The 20,855-nt window shown below is 36.2% G+C and overlaps 1 protein-coding gene across 2 annotated transcripts; it reads right to left on the bottom strand.

Annotated features, from left to right (window-relative positions):
* Positions 1-661: 661 nt before the first annotated feature.
* olfm1a (olfactomedin 1a) lies at positions 662-19,686 on the bottom strand. 2 transcript variants are annotated; one of them, XM_051895195.1, is made up of 6 exons: positions 19,172-19,686; positions 12,827-12,976; positions 12,517-12,672; positions 9,239-9,458; positions 4,186-4,292; positions 662-2,494 (listed from the first exon to the last, which is right to left on the bottom strand). In XM_051895195.1, the coding sequence occupies exons 1-6, from the start codon at positions 19,235-19,237 to the stop codon at positions 1,820-1,822; spliced, it is 1,374 nt and encodes a 457-aa protein (XP_051751155.1). In that variant the 5' UTR covers positions 19,238-19,686; the 3' UTR covers positions 662-1,819. The 2 variants fall into 2 exon arrangements, with proteins under 2 accessions (XP_051751155.1, XP_051751154.1); XM_051895194.1 differs by lacking the exon at positions 19,172-19,686 and adding an exon at positions 15,859-16,241.
* Between the last annotated feature and the right edge of the window lie 1,169 nt (positions 19,687-20,855).

Here is a 20,855-nt window from a genome sequence, read left to right as displayed (position 1 = left end):
GTGAGAATTTTATTTATTCTCTTTAAATGTCCTTTGCATCTGGAAGCGTTAAAATATTTTTTTCGTTGTGAAACAATTACATTAGTTGTATATTGCTTAATTATAAAGAATGAAGATGACTCTTTCATCACAATGAGAATGTAACATAGAGGCTCATTTATGACTGTGCTGGCTCTATGGCACTGACGTGTTGAGGGGAATTAGATTAGCTGATTAGATCTGATGGCTACCTTGAGATGAAAGAAGAAAGAAATGCATTAAATCTAAGCACCTTCAGTGTTTGATGTCTTCCCTGAATAGCAGTTTGCCAGTGTCACGGTGGCTTGAATTAAATGTGCATTTGCTGAGCGCAGACAGACCAGACAATTCAATTTGACACTGCCTTTAGAGAAGAGCTGAGGGCTAATGAGTTGCTCTGTCTTTAGTGCGTGTCCCACTGCTTCCGGATCAGCTCTTTCACTGCAGACAAACAGATGAGGTCATCACTTTCTGCCCCCGTTGCCATGGAGAAAGAATATAGGTTGGTAATGATATCCACCTTTAGACTGGTCTTATTTTTTCTTTAGACTATTCAGTCCCATTTGACATTTCCCTTGGCTCCAGAAGCTGGAGTCGGGTTATTATCCGCAGAAATCTTTTTCTCAGTAGACAAAAGAGAATATTGTTTTCTTTATTTATAGATCTTTATTTTGGAGACTGTAATTTGATCTACACATATCTGGCTCATGATTTCATTTCCTTCAGGTAAGAAGTGTAAAATAAAGACTGGCTTTATTGATATGAATCACACTGCAAGTACAACACAGATGCAAGCATAACAGTTTAAGATGACGCCAACTATTTCTTCTAACTAAGACAGCTAACACATGAATCTGTCTTGAAATACAATCAAAGAGTAATACCTTGTAAATACATTTTTTTTAAACATTGTCTTTTGATACCTCTTTTTGCGGACAACTTCTTTATATATATATATATATATATATATATATATTCTCTTGGCTTCTTTTTCTTACAATCCATCCTACTATTTAAGTCACTTTATGAACACAAATTTAAAAAAAGATAGCACAACACAAAAGATACAGCAAAAATGAAACATGGCAGGAAGAATAGCAAACCCATCACTAATCTAATCTCTTTTTCACATATAAGGTTCATATTAATGCGGGGGGGGGAAGAAAAAAAAAATACAATCATGTGAATTGTAGTGCTAAAAAATGCTCATGCAAATCTTTGTGAAGATTAGAAACTACATACAGTCACAACAACACACTGCAGTTCTTTAACAGATTGCCTCCAACAGTCAGTGCCTTCGGTTCTTTAGTTGATGTTAAATAGTTTTGATTGCTCTCAATACAAAGGACATAACTGGGTAACTTAATGACATCTTTCTTGCATCACGTTTCTTTGCCCTCTACTATGTAAATTGAATCATGTTTGTAAAGCTGTACAAGTATATATATACGTATATATATATATAAGTTTTGTTTTAAGAATAAATCTACTTTGTTCAATTCATGCTTAAAACAAAAAAAAAAAGCTTATCGTATGTAATTTTGCTTAATCATGTTTTAATATTTTTAACGGACAATAAGATAAAAATACTAATTAATAAAATCTTTTTTTTTTAGCAGTGAAAATTCAAGCAATCATCTAAGGAGAGCTTAAAAAAAGGCTTTCTGGCAGCTGTTCATTATGTTGCCATTAACTATTACTTTTGATACGCCTTCTTTTATTGAACAATCATCAGGCATTACTCTAATTTTCAGTAATAAATTTCCTCAGTGCTACTGTATATCGGATGGTGAATGTCACTTTAGAGTTCCTCAGATCGAATGACGTGGAACAAGGTGACGTTATACAGCACCTGGTGTCCGTTGTTCCATGCATAAAGAGCTCTGTCCCTAGGGTTATAATCCAGCATGGAGATATGGGAATACTTGTTCTGTAAGGGGATGTCGATATACTCATAAGTAGAGGAGTTGGTATGGAAAGCAAAGTAGACCTTTGTCCCTCCCGAGTATCCATTGGTGACATAAAGCGTCCCGCAGATCATGAAGGCCTCTCCTGCGCTCCTCTTTGGGTGGTTGGTGGTGTAGCTTTTGATGACCTGCAGGGTTGATGGGTTGAGCTTGCTGATTATAATGTTTCCTGCATTTTGATTGGTGGCATACACAGCCCAAAGCCCACTTTCGTCCACCATAAGGTCAATGTCGGAGTGACCACCCCAGGAATAGTGGTAACGGTTGTTGTAGCCGGCGTAATCCAGCTGACCGGACTTGCTGATGGTGGCTGTCTTAAAGTCAAATTTGATGATGGTGTTGCTTTGGAACTTATTGAAGTAGATGGAGCCGTTGTAGACCACCTGTCCTGTGCCCGACCAGGGGTGAGGAAGTCGATGTGAGGTGAAGTTGTCTGAATACATGAAGTCGACCATGGACTTGTATTCCCGAACAAAGCGGTTGTTGTGGTAACCGTCCATGTACCACACCTGGTGGTGGAACAATAATGAGCATCAGTGTCCTACCTATTCATTTATTCAAAGAATGCATTACATATGCATATATAGTGACTCATGATATAGTGAACATGTTTTTCATTTCTAAAAATTCAAATTCATTTTGATCTTTTTTGGGTAAAAAATGTCAGGGTGATACACCTGTCATTATATGAACTGTCCTGGAAAGTCTCATTAAAAGAATTAAATTTTTGAAGAACAACTTTTTAAGCACTTTGGTATAGGTAAAAAAACATGAAATTAAATGGCTTCACTGTTTTTAATATTTGAAAACTTCTGTCAACCAAGTCATGTGGAGTGACCAATGTACATCAACGTGCGAAACAAAACAAAACAAAACAAAACAAAACAGAAAATGATATCATAAAAAGGACCCTTGCAGACCCTCATGAATGTCAAGAACAATAAGCCTCTTAAATGAACAAATAGTTTGACCTTTTTGTGACAAGGCAAAGTGAGTTCAGGTTGTAAAATGTCATGTGGTGCGACTCCCTAAAAAAATAATGGTATGTATGAATTAATAAATATGAATCGTTGATCATTTATGAATTATTATTATTATATTAAGTATATTTATATTTATTTTAAAATAATGATTAAACGTGTACACTCAAATGTATTGAAGGAGTACAGAAAATATGTTATTACTTTTTACTTGATGTTTACATCACATGACATTCACTTGGCACGTGTGATTTTTTTCCCCCTTTTCTTTACCATGGACACTCTTATGTCATTAATCCTTTCACAGTCAAGGTCAGCATGTAACCTGAGTCCTTGGAACAGATGTATTATTATTTTTATTTTTTACTTGCCTATATTAGCATATCCTGCTGAGAATCTATTTCCTAAAAGCCAATCCTTAAAACAAGCACATTTTAAAACGGTCTGACCCTAAAATATATGGAAGCTGCACGCTAAGGCTATCAGAAGCTTCACGCAAGGGCAACTCTCTGACCCTTCATCAATCATTTAAGGCTCAGACAGATCTGCAGGCCAGATGCCTTTCTGTTTCTGGGCTTTTCTACTGGATCGATCCATCTCAAAGGGGCTAAAAACTCCACCGCTTCACCTTCAGCCATCCTCTTTGAAGTTGTTGCATTAATATATGATGGGATCATGGATTAGTTGTCAAGCAACTTACTTGCTACTGACATCTAACCAAGATGGATGTGTTAGATTTGTTCAAGAAATTGGAGAAAGACAGAAAGCTTGTACAAAGGCAGGGAACTAAAATAGTCTTACAAGATTTTTGTTTTTAGCACACTAAGGTATGTGTGAAAACAAAGATATGAAAACAACAGCAATATAACAATGCTTGTGTGTGGGAAATACTGACACAGGAATTAACAGACATCATTCAGCTCTTACTGGGAATGACTTTGCTGCCAAACTAATGAAATCCTGCAAGATTTACACTCATCATTTGCATCTTAATGTGAGCTGGTAATTTAATAAGCCACACTCTTGGCATGTTTGCAAGAAAATTCACTGCAGGGATAAAAAGAGTGCTGATAAGATGAAGTCAAATTAAAAATAAAATAAAAACAAAACAAAACCAGTTGTGATTAAAATGAGGGATGTAAAGTGATCAAAGCTATTTTTCTCTCACACAAAAAATCCAGAGGAATTCAGTTAAGACAGTAAAGATTTGATGAACTCACCCTCGTATCACCATCAGGGGCAAGCGGATCCGTCATCCAGGATCCATATCTTGATCCAGATGTCTTTATGGTTATAGCATCACTTATTCCTGTCAGCTTCCCACAAGCTGGTAATAACAGTAAAAAAATAAAATTTTATTTTCATCATTTTTCATCATTTACTCACTCATGTGTACTTCCAAGACTTTTTTTCTTCTGTAGAACACAAAAAGAGAGTATTTATGCTGCTCTTTTCCATGCAGTGAAACTGAATGCTGACCAGAGGCTGTCAAGCTCCAACAATATTAAAAAGAACCAAAAATTTGTGCGTTATATAAGTCTTTTGAAGGAATTCAGTTAAGACATTAAATATTTGATGGACTTGCCCTCATATCACCATCAGGGGAAAATTTAAGTTATTCACTGATAATATTCTATTGTGTGTCAAGATGTATCACACCAGGTTTGAAGTCAGTGACACCAAATGTCATTTGTTCTCATGTCTCTCATAATGTGATGTGCATATTCAAATTGCATGAATAACTTGGAATATAGTTCATGAGTTGGACTACTGTAATGCTACTTTTATGGTGATTTGTTGTCATTTTTGGAGCATGACAGCTTTGGTTACCATTTGCTTTCATTGCGTAGAAAAGAGCAACATGAACATCCATCTCTTAGAAAAAAGGAATATGGGTTGTAATGACATAGGGTGAGTAAATGATGACAGAATTTCTATTTCCTTTCACACTTTGCTCCTTTGCTTTCTTATGAGAGAGCGAAATGCTGTTAAACTTCAGTGTTCCGCACTGGTAAATGGGCTTGTGGCAGATGGGGGAGACATTGGAGTTCCTGTCATATTCTGGTGTGTGTTAGGCACTCAGGCAGAAGTTTGCAGGCATCAGTGAAGCTCTCATACTCGCTGTTTTGACACAGTGTCAGACAGACGCACTGGAGCATAACTTGTGTAGACGTCTGCAGTGTTATAAGAGTCCTCGTACACAAGGAAGCGTGTTCTTCTCTCATTTACACTTCTTTCTGGACCTCTTTTTCACTATTTTTCTGTCACTTTATGTCTTTCAGAGAATTGATGCTGTATCCCTTTCTCTCACTTTCTCTTTCTTTCTTTAGCTGTGCTGTTCTGGCAGTTCACTTGGGAATAGCAACTGCTTTTAAACGAAATGTACATTTATAGATACTCCTCTGTTTCCCATGATATTTTTCCAATATTCTGTTCTTGCCACTGAAACGAGATCATTATGATGGTTTATATAAAGCCTCACTGGAGCCAGATCTGGTGAAAGAATTGTTTTATATTTCACTGACCTGGCTATCTGGTGTCATTACGGCTCTCCAGAATACTTGATTCTGATAGGTAAATCACTGAAATATAATGACACTAAACTGTATATCTGACAGTTGTCCCTGGCAACCAATCTCCATGCTAGTTTCAAGTCTCTCGTTTCTCTGTGCTCTCTTTCTTCTCACTTGAAAAAAACTCAAATCAATATTTCATGTTCATGTATTTATTTATTTGGTGAGTCAGCCAGTCATTGTCGCAAAATAAACCCTTCCACAATGATATAAAACCCTTCTGCTTTACGTCTGTATTTATTTTGTGATCATGACCAGCTGACTGTCCATTATCTCTTATTTATTTTATATTGTGCTCTCCTTTCAAATTACAAATCAGTGGGCTATATTATATGTATTTTTAATACAAGCATTGGCATAACATTACTGCAATCAAATAATACTGATTTACCCTACATTAAAGTCACTGAAAAGCCCTTGAACAGACCGACCTCTATACGATTACTCATAATCTGCTAATATTGACCTGTGCAATTCCATAATCCCCTTGGGATTGAATGAGTTGTGATTTATTCACCCAATTCTCTGTTTCAGATGTACTGCTGTAAGCAGAATCTGCATTCAAAGATATTCTATGACACACAATATTGAGTAAGTACCAGCCTGACTAACTTTCTCAGCACAGGTGGTCGGTCTTTACACCAGACCCGATGGCCAAATGTTGAATTTATATTAGTGTATTTAGGAGATACATAGCAAAGTAGCTCTTGTTGGATTATAAAGCAGTAGTACAACTGAATATTCATGGAATGAAGGCTAGGATCTATAGTCCTGATGATGCTGACTGTTGATGCAATTATGTTGAAATATACAGCAAGCAACAGAAGTTCACAGCCCTACATCCCTAATGTGTGACTGCTGCTCTGCATAGATAACATGTTTATGTAATTTTCCCAGATATTTACATAATGTTATGGCATTAAATCTTGCCAACCCATCCCAAGTCTTCTTTTGCTAAATGTACAATGCATAATGGAATGCCATTGGATACATAATCGGTTAGAGAAGCTTAGCAGAAACCCATTACTAATGTATCAATAACTCTTTGCTTTGACTTGGTGATTTTTATCCAAGCTACCAACTGAATGCATTTTTTATGGCACAACATATGCACCTTAATAAATGGAACTGGAAAAGAATTTTTTTCATGATTTTAGATTGAATTATACATATGTATGTAGATATAACATAACATACACTAAATTTCTCACCCTCATGTTGTTCCACACCCGTAAGACCTTCGTTCAAATTAAGATATTTTTGATAAAATCCGATGGCTCAGTGAGGCCTCCATTGCCAGCAAGATAATTAACACTTTCAGATGCCCAGAAAGCTACTAAAGACGTATTTAAAACAGTTCATGTGACTACAGTGGTTCAACCTTAATGTTATGAAGTGACGAGAATACTTTTTGTGCACCAAAAAGACAAAATAACGACTCAACAATATCTAGTGATGGGTGACTTCAAAACACTGCTTCATGAAGCTTCGAAGCTTTATGAATCTTTTGTTTCGAATCAGTGGTTCAGCGCATGTATCAAACTGCCAAAGTCTCTTGATTTCAGTAAACAAGGCTTCATTACGTCCTAAGTGTTTCGAAATTTCAATGGTTCACCACTGGGGAGCGTGACTTTGGCACTTTGATACGCGCTCCGAACCACTGATTCGAAACAAAAGATTCATAAAGCCTCGAAGCTTCATGAAGCACAAAAAGAATTCTCGTCGCTTCATAACATTAAGGTTGAACCACTGTAGTCACATGAACTGTTTTAAATACATCTTTAGTACCTTTCTGGGCATCTGAAAGTGTTAATTATCTTGCTGGCAATTGAGGCCTCACTAAGCCATCAGATTTTATCAAAAACATCTTAATTTGTGTTCCAAAGATGAACGAAAAGGCCTTACGGGTGTGGAACGACATGAGGGTGAGTAATGAATGACAGAATTTTCATTTATGGGTGAACTAACCCTTTAAGCAGCAAAACTGTTTTCAACATTGATAGTAATAAGAAATGTTTCTTGAGCATTAAATCAGCATATTTGAATGATTTCTAAGGGATCATGTGACATTGCAATTTCAGTTTTGCCATCAAATAAATAAATTATATTTGAAAATATATTATAGTTATTTTAAATTGTAATAATATTTCACAATATATCTGTTTTTACCATACTGTACTTTTGATTAAATAAAAGGAGCCTTGGTGAGCATAAGATACTTATAATATAATATAATATAATATAATATAATATAATATAATAATAAAGCCTTTCAATGACCTCATACTAATTACATTATAATTATAGAATAATTGGTAAAAAAATGATTTAAAATAGTTAATAGTTAAATAGCTTAAAATTTTATGGTCAGCAATCACAAAATAGCTGGTTCAGGCTTGCTTCTCTCAAAAAACACTATTAACTACAACGAAGTCCACCTCATTTATTCTGTACTGGTGAACAAATTATCAGTGGGTTTTTTTTCTCATCCAGTGATTTAACTCCCTTGCGTAATGAAGTATTAGAAATTCAGGCAGCCAGGAGATTACTGTACTGGGAACAGTAATCTTTCAATAGAATCCCATGATCATATTTAGATGACTCTCTTTATCACTGCATGTAGCTTTAGCTCAGTGGAAAACTTAAGAGTGCAGCTCTTTTTTTTGGTATTTATTGTTAAGCACCAAAACCCAGCATGCTGTCCTCCTTTAATCAATCAAAGTAAGGCTGCATTTGCATTATGTATGAGTACTAAATCTGTTATTCGTCTGAATCTAAAATAAATGCTCCAAAAAGAAGAGCAATTCTCTATTGTTACTCAGAGCTTCTGACCTATATTCCAATGTATGAATAGTTATTAAGATTTCTGTAAAAACGTACATTTTGCTTTTGGATAAAATCGTTAGGATGTTCATTCAACTGAGGATTTGTCTATAAATGTGTCAAAGACCGTTTCCTGTCATACTGAATTTGATAATGTTATTAAATTTACCTGTAAAGTCGCTATGAATTCATGCCATGGCTCAGGTGGACCCAAAGGCATTTGTTAGATGAGAGAACAGCACAGCAGCTTCTCATTAGTCACGTCTGTGTCTAACATCCATATGAGATCCATTCCTCACTTTAGAATAAGGCAACATCTGAATCTGCTACCACTATCTGTATCAGATTAGCTATGCTGAGACATGGCATTTCAAACAGGGAAAATGACAGGGATAAAGAAAGACTGGCGCATATGTTGTGTTGTTTAAATTCAGCATGCTAATGACTCCAAGCAGCACAATAAATGACAGTGTTTTGTGTTTTGCTCAATCATCCCTTACCGAGTCAGGACCAATGTTTCTGATGTGAAGTATCTTGAATTTGAATATTGAGGCTACACAGCTATTTGAAATGTGCTGTAAATAGCAACCACAGAAGCTGAGTTTTTTTTTTTTTTAATATGAGAAAAAGTGTACCTTTGTTTATGCTTTATTTTATAGCTGCATAAAAGCAACTCCAATATATTTTTTCTAGCTGCTTTTTCTGGGCTGTTCAAATCGTAATTCAAAAAAAATGTGAAAAAGAGAAAAATCTCATATTTTCTTGCATGCTAAAGTGTGTGTTATAGCAACAAATTGGCCTTCTTGTGCACTGTCATATATAATATTTTGAAATGAAATATCAAGGTTGTTTGTGTTTGTGCTCAAACTCATCCTACCTAATTTTTGCATGCATGCACGAAGCCTCTCCTCAAGATTAGACACCCTGTTGTGAAGCTCCTCGTAGTCAAAGGCCCCGATCTCCTCCTGCAGTTCACTTAGCACTGATGTCAGATTCTTGACCTCCTCTTTAAACTGCATTACCAATTTTGCATCGGCCTTGTATTCCTCCAACACTGGTATCATTGGCCTAAGTTCCTCCATTTTCGCTTTTATGGCCTGAAAGGTTAAAATAGGCTTGGTTCAGTAGGCATGCGTGCAACGATTGCGTCCAAACACCTGTCTTGCCCTACACTTGCCCTCTCTGCCTACTCTATAACGATTTCTGAGTGTGCCTAGCAAACAGATGTAGAGTTCAGCATGGTATAAAACAAGTTCTCAGTACACCAGCAAAAATTTGAAAAAACTCTCTTTATTTTCCAGTGTTTAAAATGCAAGGTGTCGAAGGTTACATGCTTCACATATACAACAATAGTTTCTCTTGTTTCAAAATATCCAAATATGCATAAACAAATCTGAATTAGGAAAGACATGGAGATGTCATAACATAAGAAAATCTACTCAAGGAAGGCTGCAATAGTGGCATGCACAAAAAGAGCGCAAACAGAATTCAAAGGTGCTTTGTATTTAAAATAAACTGAATGATGCAATCAGTTGACCAGCTGAGGATTACAATGGGATTGAACTTGTTCTTCAGTCTCTGCAGCTTTGATTTAATTCATAAAGTTAGCCCTGCAAGCAAGAAAATGAAATTTGGTTGAATAGCTAACTCGCTAGCCTTTCTAATACACACATTTTCACAGTTACAGCTGTATGTACAGAAATTATGCAACACATTTTATTAAAAAAATTATTTGATGGGATGAACTAACACACAAATGCATGCTTGAAATGATTTGCACGTGTGGAAATAATCATGATGGTTTCTGCCCAAGTTTATACACATAAATGAGGACATAGATTAAGAAAGAACATAATATTAAAGGGTTAGTTCACCCAAAAATGAAAATGATGTCATTAATTACTCACCCTCATGCCGTTCTACACCCTTAAGACCTTCGTTCATCTTTGGAACACAAATTAAGATATTTTTTATAAAATCTGATGGCTCAGTGAGGGCTCCATTGCCAGCAAGACAATTAACACTTTCAGATGCCCAGAAATCTACTAAAAACATATTTAAAACAGTTAATGTGAGTACAGTGGTTCAACCTTAATATTATAAAGCGACGAGAATACTTTTTGTGAGCCAAAAAAAAAAATAAATAAAAAAATAACGACTTTTCAACAACATTGCTTTGAAGCTTTACGAATCTTTTGTTTTGAATCAGTGGTTCGGATCACGTATCAAACTGACAAAGTCACGTGAACTATTCAAATTTCAACTTTTTTATGGCATAACGAAGCCTCGTTTACTGAAATCACATGACTTTGGCGCTCCGAACCGTAAGATTCGAAACAAAAGATTCGTAAAGCCTCGAAGCAGCGTTTTGAAATTGGCCATCACTGGATATTGTTGAAAAGTCGTTATTTTGTTTTTTTGGCGCACAAAACGTATTCTCGTCGCTTCAAGGTTGAACCACTGTAGTCACATGAACTGTTTTAAATATGTCTTCAGTAGCTTTCTGGGCATCTGAAAGTGTTAATTATCTTGTTGGCAATAGAGGCCTTACTGAGCCATCGGATTTTATCAAAAATATCTTAATTTGTGTTACGAAGATGAACGAAGGTCTTACGGGTGTGGAATGACATAAGGGTGAGTAATTAATGACATAATTTTCATTTTTGGGTAAACTAACCCTTTAATAGAAAGTATTATATACACACACTACCGTTCAAAAGGTTTGGAGTCAGTACGATTTGTTTTATGTTTTTGAAATAAGTCTCTAACGCTCACCAAGGCTGCATTTATTTGACAAAAAACACAGTAAAACAGTTATATTGTGAAATATTATAAATTAATATAATCTTCAGTGTCACATGATAATTTCAGAAATCATTCTAATATGCTGATTTGGTGCTCAAGAAACATTTCTTATTATTATCAGTGTTGAAAACAGTTGTGCTTGTTAATTTTGTTGTGAAAACTGTGATAATTTTTTTTTCAAGATTCTTTGAGGACTACAAAGTTCAAAAGAATAGCATTTATTTGAAATAGAAAATCTTTTGTAATATTAGAAATGTCTTTACTGTAAATCAAATTCTTGCTTATATAATACTATTAATTTTTTTTTTAAAAACACTTACATAAATAATAAATAAGAAAGAAATAAACTTACTGACCCCAAACTTTTGAAAGGACTTTTATATTATATTATATATTATATTGTACTTGGATCATAAGTGCAAAATCATCCTCATCCAAACAAAGAAAAATGCATTTCCCATGTCCCATGATTCCATTTATCAAATTCATTCTTTATATTTTCCTACTTTGGCTGAAATACCATGTTTGTATATGCTCTGTATAGACCTGAACTTCTGAGAATGAACAGCACCATGTAGACTCTGGTATAATGATGGTGTATAAGATGACCTTTTCCAGTGATTGCACCCAAATATTTGATGTTTTCATGTAATAAATGTTTAAAGGTCAAGCCATAAAATGTTTTGAGAAGATTCCTTACTTGGTAAATGAACAAGAGGTGCCGCCAACACTGGCCTGCTGACCTGCCTGATTTGCGTGCACATTCCTGATCATAATATTCAGTTTGACGAGCAAAATGTTCAATGTACTATTTTTGTTTAAAAGTTTCTGAAGGACCGGATTATGCAGAAGGAGCTAAAAGATTGTGCTAGACAGATCTATAAAATCTATGCCACTTCGGGAGCTCGATACACACACTACAAATTGCAATGCGCAACAAAATCACTGCGCCTCCATTTCGAAAAATAGCAACAGCCTCATTAGCATGCAGATGCAATTGATGTCAGGCAGCAAACAATACCTAAGATGGAAAATGAATCATATTTTGTAATTCACTTCTCGTGGGGAAAATGCCTGTGTCGTCCACTCAGGAGGAGAAAATCATTCATTACAAATATTCTGAGCTCACTTGGCTTGCAGATATACAGAAAATTAATATGCTCAGTCGTTTTCTCAAAGATCGATTAGTTAATGTAATGTTAAAGGCCAGTGTTGGGAGCTGAATGAAATAAGTGAGTTAACCTTTTGTAAATGGGAAATATTATATGAGGTCACGAATGAAATATGACATTTACAAATGTAATAACCACAGTGAAGAAAATTTGGATGAGCTCATATATTTGTACGCACCTTGTATTGCTTTGCGATATTCTGCTTGTGGCTTTCCTCCACCTGTTTGAACTTAGATTCCAGGCCTTTCAACTGCACCTCCATTCTTTGCACATACTGCAGGTCTTTCTGGGTCCTCTGGTCAAGATTCTGGATGGACTGAGTCATATTCTGGACCTGAAAGAGAGAAAGAGAACATAAGAGATGAGTAATAAGCCATGTGCTCCGTGACAACCCTGCTAAAAGGTTCTATGAAAGGCATTCAGTGAGCTATTTATTCTGTCAGTATGGCTTTGTGCGGATATGTGTGTGGAATATTTTCAAAGGTTACTTTTTCCAGGAGCTGTCTCAGTTGTTTGGTCCTGGCATCCCGTGAACACATGGTCTGCTGAGGAGCCACAACAGTGCACACACACCTGCCCTCACTGTCTTGTGCTGAGCTGTACACCTGCCACGACTCTTCAGGGTTAGCAGGCAGCACCTGGGCAAGGGGCAAAACAAAGAGGAAACAAGGTCAGTGACTGATTGAGATATGCTGTAGCAGCTTTGTAACAATTTTATCCTTTCTCTCACTGCAGTCTTTGGGAAGGTTAATTGCCTGAACACTTACACAAGGGTCAGACTGAAAGAGTTTTTGGCCAGTTGACGGAAACGGTCATACCAGGTCTTTAATGTTTATACATTGCAATAATCTTACATTTAAAGGATTAGTTCACTTCAGAATTAAAATTTCCTGATAATTTACTCACCCCCATGTCATCCAAGATGTTTATGTCTTTCTTTCTTCAGTCGAAAAGAAATGAAGGTTTTTGAGGAAAACATTCCAGGATTTTTCTCCATATAGTGGACTTCAACAGTTACCAGTGGGTTAAAGGTCCAAATTGCAGTTTCAGTGCAGCTTCAAAGCGCTCTACACAATCCCAGCCGAGGAATAAGGGTCTTATCTAGCGAAACGATTGGTCATTTTCGAATTTAAAAAAAAAAAAAAAAAAAACTTTTTAACCACAAATGCTCGTCTTGCTCTAGCTCTGTGATGCGCCACGCATTATGTAATCACGTTGGAAAGCTCACGGGTGACGTATAGGCGGAAGTACCGCGGTAGGGTGAAAAACTCCATCTCATTTTCTCCTCCAACTTCAAAATCGTTTTTTTACCTTTTTTTTTAGTAAAGGCTGTTTGACTTAGTCTTTGCACATATGCTTTGTAAACACTTGCTCAGTACTTCCGCCTACATCACGCGTGAATACGTAATGCGTAGCGCATCCCAGAGCTAGTGCAAGACGAGCATTTGTGGTTATATTTTTATTTTTACAAAATTACCTATTGTTTCACTAGATAAGACCCTTATTCCTCGGCTGGGATCGCGTAGAGCTGCACTGAAACTGCAATTTGGACCTTCAACCCGTTGGTTGCCATTGAAGTCCAGTATATGGAGAGAAATCCTGGAATGTTTTCCTCAAAAACCTTAATTTCTTAAAGAAACACATAAACATCGCGGATGACATGGGGGTGAGTAAATTATCAGGACATTTCAATTCTGAAGTGAACTAATCCTTTAATTGATCATGTGTTTTTTATGCAACACAAACTTAAACACTTTGTTGTCTGTGGTTTATGGAATGTTGTTTTTGTGAATTCTGCTGAAGTAAATATGTCACCAAGTAAGATTATTCAGCTGGATGATATAGATGAAGGTTTTGTAATTGTATGACTTGTGATAATCTTGGAAGCATGAGTTTTATTCAAAATAAGATGAAAATGATAAACAAATCAGTAATGTGTCACACTCTGCAATCGTTTTCAATCAAAAGTGTTTATAAAGTGCATAGCTTTACAGGATAATATGATTATTTGTACAGGACTAAGTTCCAACTTGGCCAGCAAACTCATTGTTGAGCTCAGCTACAGTATTCTCTGTTTTACTCTCTCTCTCTCTCTCTCTCTCTCTCTCTCTCATTTTGTTTCTCCTTGTCCATCAAGAGCAGAGCGGTGTACTAGTGGCCAATATACACTGACAAAATACAGTTTTCTAAGGATTTTCATATTTGGTGCTTTGATGTGAAATGGTCTTTTCTCGAAGAGGATTTTATGACCCAGTGGCTTTACATAAAAGAGCCATCTGGAAGAGTGAGCGTTTCCGTATGTCTTACTCTAATCCTGAGTAATCTAATGAATAATCCATATTCAAAACCAGTGCGGACAGAAAGCATTTTTTTATTAAATCTAAGGAACATCTTTGTAAATCTGCTGCTGCTGTAATGCTGAATTCAGATTAAAATACAATCTAATGTTTTTATTATTGTATGAGGACAGAGCTTACCACAATATCAAAACAGTGAATGTATACATTTACAAAAAATAGAAACTATAGTAATTTTGTCTTGCTCAAATACAACTGATTTAAATAGTATAGATTTCAACACAGGATTTCTATAGGTGACTCATAGAAATTACCCAAGGCTACAAAAACACTCAAAGTCAATAATCCCCCCGAGGGGACACATTTTACCCGACTGCAGCATTTAAACCTGAGGAGACAAAGGTTTTTGTCCATTGAAAGAGGTGAATAACAGTGGATATCAATTAAAATTAATCACACACTCTCACTGTCAGGTTCCTACCACCTCCTTAGTGTCGTCCCATAAATGAACACCTTCTCATAAATGTCTAATGTCTAACACTGAACAAATTTTTTTTTTTAATTCCTGTGCAAAAGTTCAATGTATGTCAAAAAAAAAAAAAAAAAAATCTTTTTATTGTCATTGTTTGCCACCTTTTGTGTTGCTACACTGCATGATTTATGCAGTGACATAAAAGAGGAATATGTCCAGTTAAAGTCGTGCAATCCCATAGAATAATTGAGGTCTGTGACTGATATATATATACACACATTAGCAACGATTCCACCAATGCACAAAATCCAAATCAACATTAAAGACGGACAAACACTTAAATACTTGCACTGCATACTGATACTCTCCTTATAAAAAGTATATATCAGTAGTACTGTACCAAGGTAATGCAGGGTAATAGCATACTTCAATCTATAGTACTAAATAATTACCATATTCATATATTATGTTATTTACATAGTACTCCTATGTAATGCAATATGTATACGTTGGCATGGTAGCCTACAACGTAAAAAAAAAAAAAAAAAGTAAAAACCACTGAGTTTTGTTCTTTTTTATAGAGACGGAATGGATTTTTTAGGGTGCTGTATGAATAACATAATTTTTCCATTTTACAACATGCATTATTTAAATAGTATAGGCCCAGTTTGTAACGTATCAATAATATAAATGTTTTGCAGCTCATATTGTCTAAACAGAACATGAACAAAGAGAAAATAAGTAAACTCACGCCAGTGCTCCGGTCCGGCACACCCGGAGGTGCCACGCTTAATTTGGTGCTATTTAGACCTACTAGAGAGGGCAGCGTTTGCGACATCCAGTTGGTGATCATCGCCATCGTGCTGAGCACTACTCCAATTTTCAGCAAAGGCACCGACATCTCTGCTCTTCTCTTTCCCTAACCTTCATTATACACATTCCAATAGAGAACTGTACTGGTAACCTGCGCTGCTGACAGAGGAGATGTGCTTCTGTAAAGCACCCAGTTCAAATGAATTCATCTCGGACATTTCTACTCGCACCTATCCTATACTGAACTTTATAATTACGAAAGCACTCTCGGTTTATGAGAAGACTGCTTGTTCTGTCTTCTCTCTCCACACGAATAATGACGGCAGTTCAGCAGACCATCTCATCTCATTGGTTCCGTGCCCCCGCCCACACGGTATACTGGTGAAATATTCATAAATATCACAAACCTCCTCCTGGCGCTTGACGCACGAACTAAATCACTGAACACGTACAAAGTTTTCCTTAGTATCACAATACCCATACTGACAGCAATAGTTAAAACGGTTAATAGATAAAATAGTGCACTCTGCTCTCAAATTGCCTATAACTGTACGCTAAATGTATGTAAGATAGGCGCGTGCCTTTGATGCAGAGAGCGATGTCTTAATAAGTCATTAACTTAACATTTAAAAAGTGTATTCAAACAACGTTTTAGTAGCCTGTGCACCAAAGGTGGGTAACGGATTACAAGTTTTTCAGAATATGTGCTAAATAGACGCTTGCGAATAGAAATCGCGTTCGTCTGTGGCAACGGCTCGCTACCGGAGCGCATTCCTATAGGTTCAGAATTGAAAACATTAGTAGGCCTACTGTGATTATTTATCGCTTTGTTATATATTTACATATGCACACAGGGTGCTGGGTGCTGGAGACGATAAAAAAAATTGGTTTGCGCGAGACAACATTACCCACTGGTTAAAGTTACTCTACAAAGTCGACTCCATTGAATAATTTGCGCGCTGTGTAATATTGCGGCTCATCGGTGTAGTGTAGCGATTACTGGTACAACGACTCTCTCTACGGTATGCAGTACACATGCCTACACACATTATTTATATGCTAGAATAAAGTAACTATGATTGTTAATGCTCTCTGAGCATTTCATTAAACTCTAAATATCAGCAGATGTTAGATAACTCAGTTATGCACACTTTGAAACAGTGCTTTATGAGTGCTATTTATGAGTCACTTCTGAACAGGGGAATTTTAATAGGATAGCCTGACCAATTGTCTCTCAACATGTCATGATATTATTTGACCAAAAGAGGGCAGTACAGGTTTCCTTCTCATTTTAACATTTTTTTTTTTTTTTTTTAATATCTTGAACAAGTTCCAATCAGACCCCCTGCCACCCACCACCCCCTTGCCCAGCATACATGAGTTTTTATTTTTTTATTTTTTTTAAATCAAACATATTTGGTTTATACACATATACACCATAGACACATTCCTAAAGAACTGGTGACAAATAGCACTTGCAGCCAGACCTTTTAAACAGATTTAATGTAAGAGCATCCTTGTTCCCTATATCGTCTTTATTTTCTGTCCTTTTTCTTTTTAATTTTGGCTAGCAACACTTGATTTCACCTGCACTAAAAAAGGGGTAATACCTGATAGGTCACTGATTTACACATGAGACATTTCCTTCCTGTGCAGGTCAACCATATTTATGAATTTTTTGATCAATTATATATATATATATATATATATATATATAGTTAACTAATGTTAACTAATGAACCTTATCGTAAAGTGTTACCATATATATACAGTATATATATAGGTCTCACTTTATATTAGGTGGCCTTAACTACTATGTACTTACATTTAAATTGATCATTTGATACAATGCACCTATTGTGTACATACATGATTTTACATTGTACTTATATATTTAAAAAAATACCTGCATGTAATTAAATTTATAATTACACTGTTGACCCATCCCTTACACCTTAACCCACCCTTAAACCTACCCATACTACTGAACCTGTCACTAACCTTACCCGTATCCCACCTCAATAGCAGCAAAAGTGTTTTGCGATACAATTTGAACACAAGAAGTACATTGTACTTATTTTTTTATGTAAGTACATAGTAGTTAAGGACACCTACTATAAAGTGGGACAAAAAAATAACATGCGAAACGACTTATTTTGATTAAAGAATAATTAAAGGTATTGTCTAAAATAATGTTTCACTTCTGAAATTATTATATACTGTAATATGAAGTGCTTCTAATTCCATTGTTGATATAATAACTGGAAACAATGTAAATTTTTTATCAACTTGGATTTTATCACATGAAACAGGAGCTTTTTTTTTCTTTTTTTTCTTCTTCAGTGATTCATAATTTGGGACAGATTACAAATCATGGGACAGGGCACTTAGTTTCAGACGACTGATTCAGTTAATGAACCATATAATAAATGGCAGTTCAAAAACTAGCTCCATTTTAACATTTTCTTAATAGCTACTTGTAGTATTAAGGTGAAATAAAAAATAAGCCCATGAAAGATAAAAAAACAAAACAAATGAAGATAAGCAAAACTTGCATTTAGTTTCTTGCGCAGAACAACCCACGGAGAATACAGAAAAGAGGCAAGATTAATTAAATTTGCAAAATTAATTTTCATAAAGGCTAACGACCTTGCCTCTTCAGTATAGCTGTTTCCAGTTGATTAACTCACCAACAGTGATTTCCTACAATGTCAAAGGCATAAGACTGAAGAGGAAGCATCAATGTGGAGTGTGGAGAAAGCAATTTACTTGCTATTTTTGTCTTCAAAGTGAGATTGTAGAGTGTCAGAGACAATCACAGCGTGTCGATAATGAGAATACACCGCACAAGCCCTGGAGTGTTTTATCTTGAATAGGAATAATCATACAAATGATACAATGATACTGATGATCACTCTCTCACACAGAGACTTCACTGCTTCCAAGATGCATTTATCTTTAAATACTAAAACTGTCAACTATTACTATGAAAACACATTCATTATCATGCACAATAACCTACATAAAAGTTACTATAAAATAACCCCTCTAGCCATGTGTCATAAAAGCTCAGATAGGAGAAACCCTGCTGTGATTTTCTTCTAAATGAGGTTTAATCATATCAGTCCATCCCGATCTCTGCTGCCCAGTAGATTAATTTGCATTTATGATAATACATGTAACCGGCTTATTTGAGCATATCTGCCTAATTAGCCCGAGATGTGCGCTGAAAATGGCGTTTATAAACCTACTTGGGTGAGTTCAGTGCCCATCAGTACAAGGAGGGTGAGACTCAGGAGCTTGCTTGCAGGCTGCATCTTCAGCTGCCGATGCCACCTGATCCGAAGATATCACATGCAGAGCTGTTTTCTGTGCAGCTGTCCGGCTCTCTATTAGACGCTCCTCTTGAAATTGCGTATAGGCTATGTTTTAAATCAGCGCCAAAATAATGGGAAAATAAGATTGAAATGGTTTGCAGAGCCGTCTCTTTGCATATTTATCTCATCTCAGCTTCTCGACGCCTCCTCGTCCTCTTTCTTCCTGGACCACCGATCCGATCGCGAATGTAGGGATGTGCACGAAAGCGGCGAAAATATTACTTCATCACTAGACAAACTTGGCTTGGTTAATACGAGAGGGTAGGTGTGGGCAGGAAATTTGAGAAGCGGGGCCAAGCAGTGGTGCTGAACCGGATGTGACACGGACTGGAGTGGGAAATTCAAAAAACGTACGAGGGACATGAGCAGTGCGAGCAGCGCGAGAAAAGCTGCTGGAGTGGAGAGCGCGCTCTTAATATCCTATCACTGTTGGACATGAGCTCTTAGTGCGCGTCTGAAACAGCGCAGGTCACAGCAGAAGTGGCAGGGCTTAACTAAAGGATAATAAAAAGAGTGGCGAGGTTGCCATGGATACTGCGTCCTCCTTGGGTATCACAAATAATAATGATAAAAAACATACAAAATTGTGTTACTTTCATAAGCACTATAAATAAATGTCGTCTTATAGCCTACCAAACCAACCTATACCAAACTAATTCAGGACATTAAAGTTTCAACATTCTCATTTAATCAATAGAAACGACCTTAAATGCCATCGTTAAGGTTTCTCCATTTACTGACAGTAATTGACTCACCCAAAAGAGCGATAGGCTAAATGTCATCACCACGGTGGCCTTAAGAAGCACAACAGTCTAGAGTAAACTCCTTGAATTAAAGGTCGAATTAACACCTGCTGTTACAGTACTACAACAAACAGAATGTGCAAACAGTCTTTGTTTGAAGACTACTTTTTACATTTACATATGCAAATATGTAATAATTCAGGGGTCTTTTTTTATGCCAACCCAGCTAACAGATTTTTGTTATAAGAACATTCTCCAAATATTCAGTGTTGGTTCTAAAAAATGTCCAGTTTTCTTGACATTAGAGGAAAGGCATGATGTTCCTTAAATGTTCTTTCAACTTAATTTTGATTAACATTTCAACATTCTAGGAACGCTGATTTGTAACATTCCAAGAACATAAAAATGTTCATAGAATGTTATCTAAAGGTCAGTATGATGTTCCTGAAACATTCTTTCAATCATTCAAACACCTGCTGTGAACAAGCACTGAAAGTAAGAGAAATAAGAACACAAACTACAACTTTCTTCAGCCACAGCCTTAGATGAAATCAGCTGAAGATCAAAGACATTAAATCTCTCAAGATCTCAGCAGAGGAGGATTAAAGGCACAATATGTAAGATTTTTGCAGTTAAATATCCAAAAACCACTAAGCCAGTGTTATATATTTTGTTCAGTTGAGTACTTACAATATCCCAAATGTTTCCAACTATTTGTAAATTGTGAGAAAATCGTGATTTTAACCAAGAATACGGGACGTGTATGGGAGTCTCCTGTCAATGGCGTCATATCCGCGTTACCTTCGGTTTCTGGT

This window comes from Ctenopharyngodon idella, chromosome 5, assembly GCF_019924925.1.
Source record: "Ctenopharyngodon idella isolate HZGC_01 chromosome 5, HZGC01, whole genome shotgun sequence".
NCBI classification, from domain to species: Eukaryota; Metazoa; Chordata; class Actinopteri; order Cypriniformes; family Xenocyprididae; genus Ctenopharyngodon; species Ctenopharyngodon idella.
This window is presented reverse-complemented; position numbering and strand designations above follow the sequence as displayed.

Bases quoted from the DNA above. Each gene is read 5' to 3' on its own strand.
- olfm1a (XM_051895194.1), bottom strand. From the start codon at position 16,008: ATGTCGGTGCCTTTGCTGAAAATTGGAGTAGTGCTCAGCACGATGGCG. The intron at 12,977-15,858 runs GTGAGTTTACTT...CCCCTTGCCCAG, and splicing joins TGCCGGACCGGAGCACTGGC to GTGCTGCCTGCTAACCCTGA. The intron at 12,673-12,826 runs GTAACCTTTGAA...TCTCTCTTTCAG, and splicing joins TGAGACAGCTCCTGGAAAAA to GTCCAGAATATGACTCAGTC.